At 34.3% G+C, this 11,073-nt stretch overlaps 1 protein-coding gene across 1 annotated transcript; it reads left to right on the forward strand.

Annotated features, from left to right (window-relative positions):
• The first annotated feature begins 675 nt into the window (after nucleotides 1-675).
• Nucleotides 676-6,876, forward strand: LOC136807474 (uncharacterized). The gene is made up of 5 exons (XM_067064054.1): nucleotides 676-736; nucleotides 971-1,370; nucleotides 1,661-1,916; nucleotides 3,829-4,202; nucleotides 6,092-6,876. Exons 1-5 carry the CDS (start codon nucleotides 705-707, stop codon nucleotides 6,854-6,856), a joined length of 1,827 nt encoding a protein of 608 aa, XP_066920155.1. The 5' UTR covers nucleotides 676-704; the 3' UTR covers nucleotides 6,857-6,876.
• Nucleotides 6,877-11,073: the final 4,197 nt, after the last annotated feature.

An 11,073-nucleotide genomic window follows, 5' to 3' on the forward strand; every position in this document is an offset into this window, starting at 1 on the left:
AAAAAATTTGGTATATTTAGATGCGCTTATAAAATTTGTCAAAAACTTTAACTTAAAAACCAATTTTTTGTCATTCTGATTTGTTCCCTTTTTACTGTTGATGTTTCGATGTTTGAAGAAATAAATAAAGTGATAGTATTAAGTATCCCATTAGCCCAGGGTCACTTAAAGGTTTTTGATTAACTGGATGGCTCGATAAGTGGCCCGGCGTAATTTGGCAAGGTTTTAGCAAATCCATATCACTAGATCCAGTCTCTTTTTGGAGAAAAAAAACAACAGAAAATCATAACAAAAAGACCAATATTTCATTAACATCGATTTCCCTAAAGATCTGAATGAAGTGAGAACAAATGGCCATAGGTCGTGTTCATTTCAAACTTTTTTAATTTAGTTTAATTCGATTATAATCACTAAGGATAAGTGATAATAATTGATTTTCCATATATCAACAGAGCACTGCTAATATTAGCTTTAAGGGGTTTAGTGAAAAGTTTTTAATGAAAAATGCCACAAATGACTTTTTAATAAAATTTCAACCAATGGGAATCAAGCATAACAGTGATGCGTGTGTTATTTAATCTTTTAGTCATATCTCCGCCCTTGTGAATTAAATGCTCATTATTCTCTTGGGAGTTCCCTTTTGAACAAAGAATCGAATAAATACCACAAATCTTTGATCGATAATCAAATCAATCATTCATTGAATGAATTGTCATCAGATCGTCGAACTTGAGAGGTAGGTTGAAACAAATTTGGTAAAATGTGCTTTACTGTTACAGAGATGACATAAAACGAGAACTGACCAACTTATAGGTGTACAAAGATTCGTTTACATGTCACATATGATTAGGGGAGATTATATTTCAAGATCGCTATTTATTTGAGGTTTTCTTTCACCACTGGCATACGTGAGAATAAGGAACTATAAAACTCGAAGATTTTAACTTCAGTAATGATTTTCTACTTGTAGTTCAAGACCAATAATGGGGATGCTACGTCGATTGCTCTTCATTTCTCTACTGATCTACATTGTCCAATCACACAAACTTGCAAAAAGATCAACACCATCGTATCGAGTAGAAGGTTGTTTTCGGTCGGCACCTGGTGGTGGAAAATCACAAAATATGGGTCATTCCGCATCTAATGTAAGATGTCAAGATATTTGTCGTGACCATGGCTATATCCTTGCTGCTACCAAAGGAACAATGTGTCATTGTCGAAACATCTATCCTCAAGGTCGTAAAGTAGCTGATAGTCAATGTCGAACGAGATGTAGATCTTGGTTGTCTTGTAACAATGCACAAGAATGCTGCGGAGGTTCACAGGCGTACACAGTCAGCGTGGTGGGAAATATTGATGTTGCAAAGCAAGTAAGTTCAAAATTCAATATTATGAAATAGGTTGTTACTTTTATGGTGGCTTTTTCTGATTTTAACAAATAGGACTAATTCCACTCTACAAAGCAAACTTGCGAGTTACAGTATCAACATAGCAGGGGGTCTGAAAAATAAAATGCTTCCTCACAAAAAGTAGAAATTGTCACCAGATGCTATCAAAATGTTAGAAATCAAAGAATGGACATTTTCTTAAATATTATTGAATAACTGAAATCCACATGTAAATCGGTTTGGTGTCTTTTAAAGCGCTTTCTAAATTTCAGGTTTTGAGAAGGATTGCGCATAAATGGCAAGTTAGCACTCATTATCGAAAACACATGAGGAATTTTGTCAACAAACCACAGTTTAGACACGTAGAAGCTGATTGGTGGAGGAGTTTTGATGTAAAAGGTTGGAGTAATTGTCCGGATGGAACCTACATGACTGGTGTTTGGCGTAACAACAATAATCAGGATAATGATGGCATCCACTTGATCGAACTGGCTGAATGTAAAAGCGCTGCTGCCCATCTGTTTTCGGGTGAGTTGTCTTATTTTACACATTTTTTTGAGAGAACATCCGGAATTTCTAAAGCCGTGTCGGATATTCTTAATTTAAAGAGTTTAAACTCTAAAAATGTTCTTAAAAAAGTTTGTATTTTGGTGTGTTTTCATAAGAAACCGGGTTTTGAGTCCACAAAACCATTGGATGTTCATAAACAAGTTATGAAAGGCGCGAAAAACAAATTGCCGTCTGCTTGAAAATCGCTAGCTGATTTAAGCGTATTATAATATACCTTAAGTGGAGAAATTTTGGCGTGAATTTAATTTGGCGATTGGCCAAAATACGTCTTTGGCGGGATTTAATTCGGCGATAGATCAATTTCGTAAAATTTGGCGGAGATTGGCAAATTGCCGAATTTGGAAATTTCGGCGAGGATTTAATTTAAATTCGCCAAATTCGCCAAATTTAATCCCCGCCAAAATTTATCCCCTTAAGGGTTCTGGCCATAGTAAATTTTTCATAATAATCATGCTTACAATGTATTTTCTGACTAATGTATCCAACAAAACTATGGCATATCATAAATTTTCTGTTAGACTAAACTATTCCTGAATCTGAAAATTCAAAAATTGCATTGAAAAAATTCGAAGAAGAAGAAAATGAAGACATTTGCGAAGACAAGTATTTCAACTTTGAGGAGCTTATTTTCGGCGAATAAAAAAGATTTTGAAAAGTTTTTTGCACTAGATGGTGTATCGATAACCAAACTAACAAGAGATTTTTGGAAAATGTTTGTAGAAGCTTCTTCGTCTCAAAATCTTGAAAATAGTGGCTTCATCCCAATTTTTTGTACAAAAAGAGTCTAACTTTTGAAACATCAATTTAGAAAGTTTTTCCGAAATTTTTTAGATAGTTTTATCTTTTGCAGACAATTTAAAAAAATTCGAAACAAAAAGGTTAATTACATATTAAATCGTAGCAATTTTTGTATAAGAAGGTAATACAACATTTCATTATCGTCTTTTTAAGGTTCATAACGTCATTTTTGTAATTAAATTGCTAATTACTCTTGATAGAATAAATTCAGAAACGACTTATGAAGACATTTTTTTGTTTAAAGTGTTAAGCTACGGGGACACGGAAACAATTTTTATGCGATTGCAACAAAAACATTTTTTTGTTGCAATCGCATAAATATGTTTCACTGTGTCCCCACGTTAAATCTCCTTGATTGGCAACTTTTTTCGCTCAAAGTTTTTGTTGCTGAAACAAAAATAAAATTCAAATCGATTTGAATTTTATTTTTGTTTCTGCACAACAAAATTTTCATGTTGCAATTGAGAATCATACAAAAACCCTCGTGTCCCCTCACCTTAAGAAGATTTCTTGAAAATTTTTTTCATTCAAGCCAATCAAATTCGTTTATACAACTCAAAACAAATAATGACATAATCTTCCCATTTTCAACACGCAAGACATCCGTTCAAAATGGTGGAGTTGCTTTGATTTCATTTTTATGATTTTGTTTCGTGTGCTAGGCCTATACGACACGGTGTAAAATTTTATTGCGATTGCGACAATTTGTTTTTGTTGCAATTGCACAAAAATTGTTTCCGTGTCCCCTTAGCTTTACGGAACTGAAGACACAAATTTTATCTTCAAGTCTCATAACAAATCTTTTGACTATGGTCAGAGCCCTTAAGGTAGATAATTTGGAAATGCCAACTTATGATTATGTGATTTCTTTTTATGGAATGAGCTGGAGTTTTTACAAGATACTTCACTAATTGGTCATTTAAATTGATAGAGTTGACGCGTTCTTTAGAAAAAGTAATGCGATTCTTTTATTACATCTTAACGACCAACCAAATCAAATAAGAGCTTGTAAAAACTCCAGCTTGTCCCCTTTTTATAACTCCCCGTTATTTGTCTCGCTTGTCTTTTTCAGCTGGAAAGGGTGATCAAGACTGTTACAAACTCGATATCTGGAAAACATGGGACAGTAAAAACTGGGCCACCTGCAAAGCTGGTTATTACATGTCGGGAATTTACAATACTGAAGGACATCGTTTGCATAATATCGAAGAATTCCACTGCTGTCGACCAAAATCGCAACATAAAAGCTGGGGAAGTTGCTACAACCACGATGCATGGGTCTCCTTGAACGATAAAGGTTGGACGAAATGCAACAACGGCTATTATATGGTTGGCATGTATCGGAACGACTGCAATAATTTGTGGTGTATTGAGGAATTCAAATGTTGTCAAATGGGAAGTTATAATCAAGATTCGTACGTCGATAAACCGATCATTACCATCAAGGTAAAAAGATGCTTTTATGTGGTTGTTATGGGAGCTCATTCTTTGTTCCCTTTGCCTTTAGAATTTTGGACCTTGACTTAAAAGTTTCTAAGTTTGATATTCACAGGAAAAATTTTCGATTTCCAAGATTGGAAATTTCAAATTTTCTTAGTTGGAAAAAAGATAAAATCCAATGGAAAATCCAACCTGAAAATGTGGGACATTCTCCAAGGTTGAAAATATTGCATTTTCCATGGCTTGGAATTTTCGTAAATCCAGGTTGAAAAAAGCCAAAATCCCAATTTAACAAGGTTGGATTTTTCTTAAATCCAGGTTGAAAAAAAGCCAAAATCCAAATTTAACAAGGTTGGAATTTTTTTAAATTCAGGTTGAAAAAAGCCAAAATCCAAATTTAACAAGGTTGGAATTTTCGAAAATCGAGGTTGAAAAACCCAAAATCCAAATTTAACAAGGTTGGAATTTTTTTAAATTCACGTTGAAAAAAGCCAAAATCCAAATTTAACAAGGTTGGAATTTTCGTAAATCCAGGTTGAAAAAAGCCAAAATCCAAATTTAACAAGGTTGGAATTTTTTAAAACTCACGTTGAAAAAAGCCAAAATCCGAAAAGTGATGGCAGAGATGTGGAAAAGAGATCTTAAACAAGGTTTTTGTGAACAGTCACTCGCTAGCCTAGGCTCGATGGCTCCCGGTCAATCTCTCGTTATTGTTCGCACAGATACGTGGTTGATCTTAGATCACTCACACAGCTCAGCAGGGCGCTATTTGAAACTATGACACAAGTACCCTATGTGCTTCACTGTGCGAACTCACTGCGATTGACCGAGGCCGCTCCGAAGAGACGCCTCACCTGACGGAAACTTACAGCTTGACTGCTCACATTATAGCCTAATATCTAGGTTAGCTATATATCAAAACAGTTTTGAGCGAAAAATCGCTTGTGGTTTTCCCAAGGACATGCGCAGAAAATAGTTAGAAAAACGTAATTTCCAAATGGATTTTTATTTCTTTTAAATTGCCAACCCAAAAAGTCTACATGGATTTTTAACGTTTTCCAAACTGTTTGGAGAAACACAAATTTCCAACCCAAAAAGTCTAGTTTTCCAAGAAAGGGTCTTAGATCTTAGATCTTAGGGTCTTAGATCTTAGAAAAATGTAATTTCCACATGGATTTTTAACGATTTCCAAACTGTTTGGAGAAACACAAATTTCCAACCCAAAAAGTCTAGTTTTTCAACTTGAGGTATCAAATTTACTAAAATATGTATTTTCACATCGATTTTTGACCTTTTTTTTCAATTCCCAAACTGTTTGGAAAATAAAAATTTCCCACCCAAAAAGTCATGTTTTCCAACCAGCCTTGGAAAATTGTCATTTCTACATGGGTTTTTTTCACTTGATTTTTCAAGGGCATTGGTTTATTCTACAAAACCTATGGGTAATTTACGTTTTCCAAATCAGCTTAAGGTAATCGCTCAAATTTCCAACTTTCAATTATAAAACTAAAATTTCCAACCCAAAAATATTGAATTTCCAACCTTGGAAATCGAAATTTTTTTCCTGTGATTGCAGTGTGATGTCATCATCAGGCATAAGCTTTCGCGAGCAGAAATTTCCTCACATAAGTAAATTTGAGAAAAATTTTCGCGAGCATAGACTTTCGTGAATCGTTGGATAAATATCATGCATTTCAAAAGAATTGACTTAAAAAGGACATTTTCCTCGAGGCTGAAAAGTATTGCTTAAGAATGTGCTAAATGCTTAAAATACTTGTAATTTAAAATTTATCACAAATTCGAATTTTTACAATTTATTTTAATTTTGTGAATTGCCTGTCCTGTCACACACACGATGATTCTACGAAGCCTTTTTTATTTCCTCTCTCAACCAGACTATGGGAACAGATGGTCGACTTAAAGAATGCACCATGGATGCCATGGATAAAACTCCAGAAAGCAAGACCTATTCTTGTAAAGCTGTATCGTCACGTCAAAACATTTTGAAATTAGATGCTGTCGAGTTCAAAGTCGAAGATAAGACGCAACCTACAACAGCAAAACCCGAACGCGTCAAAAACTTCAAACCAGTTATCTGTTCTGCTTCTAACAACGTCTACACTTGCACCAAAACATTAAAAACAGCCATCGAGACAACCACAAGTCTGGTGATTGGAACAGGTTTTGAGATGGGCGTTTCCGTTAGTAACACAGTCGGAGTTTCAGCCGAAGCCTTTGGCGTCAGTGCTTCATCAGAGTTCTCAGTTCAAGTTTCTGCATCAACTTCTTTCAACGTCGAACGAACCAAATCGAAAACCATTACTGTTGAAGACGAAACTAAAGTTGATGTCAAAGTCCCTGCCCACAAACAAATCATGATCGACCTCCTTCGCAAGAAAGTGGATATTATCTATAAATGGAAGGGTATTTTCCGCCTTCTTGGTAAATACAAGCTCTCTTGGAGTAATGGTGATCAAACCACACAGGATATCACTACAGTCTTGTCTGGTACGAACCGAGACATGTATGCTTTTGGCACCTGGAATTACCCTGGTACCGACGTCCTTCAAGTTTTGGTGACTGATCAATACGGTAACAAGAAGACTGAATGTCAACACAAAACTGGATCTAAAAAAGACTGTTCCGTAGCAGGACTCTGACAGCTTTTCAAAGTTTCAAAATAGACTTGAACATTTAGTTTATGTTCCAGTTACTTTAACCATTATAGGTATATTTTATTTAGCTCGTAAATTGTAATTTTTAATTAATGTCAGATTATTTCACTATCAAATCATCAATTCTGAGGAGTAAATCACTCTCTTTCAGGAATTTTTAAGACATTGTATTTTTGGGGATTTTCAGGTATAACAGGATTTTTTTTAAATTGAACAATATTTATTTCAAATTGAACAATATTTTTTCGAGTAATTTACCCCTCACTGTAGCACACTTTCCTCGAGATCTTCTATGCACTGCCTAAAAATTCCAAGGTTCCTATACTTATGAAAATACAATCTCATTCCTTCCTTTATCACTTATACATATTATTTTTGAAAGTTTTACCGTTTCCGTCAATCCGGCTAGGTCCACAAATACTTCGACGTGTTCTGTAACTTATCAAAAGAATGAACTAACTTCTAGAACTCTCTGAAGCCGTACAGGTGTAAAGCTTGGTTTTGGTATAGCAAAAAAATGGAAAGAGCAAAAACAAAAATTTTTAAACTACAAATTTTAACTAATATTTCAAAGACCACTTTATAAAGAAAATGAGTAATTTTTAAGTATACCCTCTAAAACTAAAGTAAAACTTGTTTCCAAAACTCATTGAAGTCGGGTAAAAACCATAAATTTCTGAAATTTCAGCCCAAGGATTATGAACTCTTTGGCTTCAAATAACAAGGGGTTTGAAGTTAAAAGGGTGCTTTTACTTGCAAGCAAAAATGGTATTTTCACAAAAGAAATTTACTCCGAAGAACAACATTCTAAATGCACGTTTTTTCAACCCGTCTGAATGCTAATATACATATCAATATCTGTTCCCATAATATTGGCAGTCCATTGCTATCGAAGGGATTATGTTTTTTAGATTTTTTACCTTTTTTAAATGTAAGTCAAAGCCCTGCAAAGTAGGCAAAATGATCCTTCGTTAAAAGAAAGATCAGGGGCGTTACAGCCGCATGGTTCTAAACCCACAGGGTACTAACCCTGATTTCAGAGAAATTCGTCTTAGGTACCACAATCCCCTTTTTAGTACCGGTTACTAACTTATTTTGAGTCCATTTCACCTCCCCAAAGAAGAGCTCTGAATCTGGAAAGTTTTCTACGACAATGCAATTTTTCAAAATTAGAAAAATAGAAAATCGAAAAATATTTTTAGAGTTAGTTCATGTAATGTTTCCAGCGACTTTCCAGAGAATTATTGTTCTTTAAACCGTAGAAAAGCACGAAGTACAAAAAGTATTGAATATGTAGGGGTGGTAGTCACTGACCATGATCGGGGTTTGGGACGGAAAAATATGTCGTTTTTTGATGGTTAGGGTTTGTTGTTCTTTTTGTCGCTTTTTAATAGTTATTTGTCGTTCTTTTTAGATGGTCTGGAAACGTTAGATGGACAGTCATGAAGTCTGATTTTATTTCTCGGAAAATTAGGAAAATTTCCAATCTGATTTCCCAAAATAGGTAAAGTTTTACCAAATATCAAATTCTAGTACCAGGTACTAGCTTGAAATGGGTGAAATACTCACAACCACCCCAAATGAAGTACCATCTTTTTTTAGATTCAAAATTAGACACCATCACTCGGCTATTGGTCAGCACCCTAGCGCTGTACTCCCTCTGAAGAGATATAAAAAATCGGAAAACATATTTGAAATCTCAGTAAAGTTGAAAATTTCGGAAAATTATTGATTTTAAATTTTTGGTCAAGTAGAAAAAATCTTCATATTTTATTTTCAACTTTCATCTTCATTTTCAAAATTTTCAAAAGATAGAGGAGGTATTTATTATATCTGTTTCACTTCACGCGACTTTTTTTTATTGGAGCAGACTTTAGTATGATTAAAAGCACCATCGAATATTTCTATTTTGAGACATACAACCATTGACTTAAAAGCCCCAAAGATTTGATAGTCTTACTTCTTTTCCAACCAAAACGCGTGTGGTTTTCACACAAACGCCAGTTTGAAATTACAACCCATTCGGCTGATTTCGTAAGATATGCCGCTTAAAAACAAAGCAAAAGGTCTAGATTCAATCCGTCATTCTAGATGTTTAACTTTTTCTTGCTTGAGAAAGGTTGAAGATTCCTGATTTCTGTAGCCCCTAATGGGCTTTAAATAAACTCAAAACCTCCGAATCGACATTTTCAAATATGTTAATAGGTATATCAAGCAACGAGAAGCCACGGTTTGACAGGGGAGTAAGGCATAAAGTCGTCAAATTCACCCTGTCATTATAGTATCTTCCGCAAAAATGAAGTCCTTCAAGTCGTCCCGTCGTCCTAGAAGTCGTCCCGTCGCAATTTTCGGTAGTCGAATCATCCCAAGTTTCAAGTCGTCCCGTCGCACTAGAAGTTCGCAGGTCATAACTCTTTTAAGTCGAACCATACCAAGTTTCTAGTGGTTCCTATCAGAAGTTAACTCGTCGGAACTTGGTGCATGTTCCAATCATGTACGTTTAACTGTTTTCATGTCATCCATCAGGTATATTATGGAGATAAAAATATAAATTCACTTTGTTTTCAAAATTTTGACATGGTAGTTTTTAAGCTCTAATGAATAAGTAAATTTCCACACGTGTGTTTCCACCAACTTCTATTTTGAACATTGAAGTTTTCCAGGGTGGCCACACTTATTTTAGATGAAAAATCCAGCTTTTTGGGTCAAAAACATCCTTTTTTCCAGGTATTTTCAGCTGGAAAATGTACCTTTTTCCAGCCTTCACCCCAAAAATCTGTACTTTTTTCCAGCTATAAGCGAGTGCAAAATTATTACCAGCGGATACCCCTCAAAACCTACAAAAAATAGAGGTACCCTATCTGAAAACGTAGGTGGAATTTTAGGCTGAAACTTTTAGTGTTGAAAGTACAGGAAAGTACGCTGTCTGTGGTTCCTAAAAAATGGTTTTTCTCCAATAACTTTTTTATAAAATGGTCCTTTTGGTCTCCAACGGGACCTAAATATTTTCAAAAACGTACGTTAAAATCAAAATACAACTTAAAACCTAAATAATAACTTTGTGGGCCTTAAGATTTGTTTGGGGTCTATCCATGAAGAAGAAAATTATTTTTTTCATACCTACTATAAGTATAGGTACCAAAAAGTATAGGTTTAAGACCTTAAATTCAACTAGTCGTATGTGCAGCGTCGCACGCTGTGTATCCCAATTCAGCGAATCACTATACATATAAAAAACTCTAAAAGAAGAAAGATAGCTGCCGAAATATTAATGATACAATTTTCATTTTATGAAAGAAATGAGAAAAAAGATAAGAATGCATTGCAATTTTTAACCACAATTAAGTAAATGGCTTAGAAGAATTATATTTTTATATTCTTATAGATCTTATAGATATTCTATAAATCTTTTTAGCCATCGTGGCTGGACATTCGAGGGTGACTTTAATTGAAAGTGATAGGGAGCCGCTATTGCAAACAGAAAGTTTTAAAGAGCATCTGAATAGGAATTCTTCAAAATGAAAAATTATATTTGGGAAGAGGGTTGATTTTTAACCCATCCAGCTCCAATCTTCCTGTATATAAAATGGTATCTTGGCATCTCAAAGTTAGTCTAGTGGTAGGATATCTGCATGAGGCGAAAACGATGATGGTCCAACGCCATGAAGAGGAGGCTTTGTAGAGCTTTGTTAGATTTTTAAAAACTTTTTACAAAACATTGTAAACACACACGTTTTAGCGTATTACTATTAATATATAGATTGTGTAATTTCTAGGTCCGAAAAATTAATTTTTTGATGTGATTCTTGATAGAATTTAGATAACTTTGAATTTTATAACACTTTGCGATAATTGAAATTCTCGAAATTAGGTATATATTTCATGAAAGTACATTTATAAGAGGTTGTTAAAAAGTGAACTAAACAATATTAAATTAAGTTTGGTGGCTAAGAGAGCCCATAGTGCAGCTTTGTAGGTTTTAAGGGGTATCCACTGGTACTTCTAGATTTTCAAAAGACATTTCTTTCAAATCGGTCATAGAGATCTATCCTTTGACAAAAATATGTCTGATAAACTAAACTGAAAATGGCTGAACTTATACTAGATAACATCTAATGAAAATTATATATGTATAATCACATAATAATTCTAACTATTCTAAACTAATTAAAATTTCAAAAAAGTTTTTCCAGTTTTTCCAG

The sequence above is a fragment of the Clytia hemisphaerica genome, unplaced genomic scaffold, assembly GCF_902728285.1.
Source record: "Clytia hemisphaerica strain Z4C2 unplaced genomic scaffold, Clytia hemisphaerica genome assembly, whole genome shotgun sequence".
NCBI classification, from domain to species: Eukaryota; Metazoa; Cnidaria; class Hydrozoa; order Leptothecata; family Clytiidae; genus Clytia; species Clytia hemisphaerica.

Excerpts from the sequence above, each read along its gene's own strand:
- LOC136807474 (XM_067064054.1), top strand. The coding sequence starts at position 705 with ATGAATTGTCATCAGATCGTCGAACTTGAGAG. Across the intron at positions 737-970 it reads CAGATCGTCGAACTTGAGAG|TTCAAGACCAATAATGGGGA; the intron begins GTAGGTTGAAAC and ends TTCTACTTGTAG. Across the intron at positions 1,917-3,828 it reads TGCTGCCCATCTGTTTTCGG|CTGGAAAGGGTGATCAAGAC; the intron begins GTGAGTTGTCTT and ends TGTCTTTTTCAG.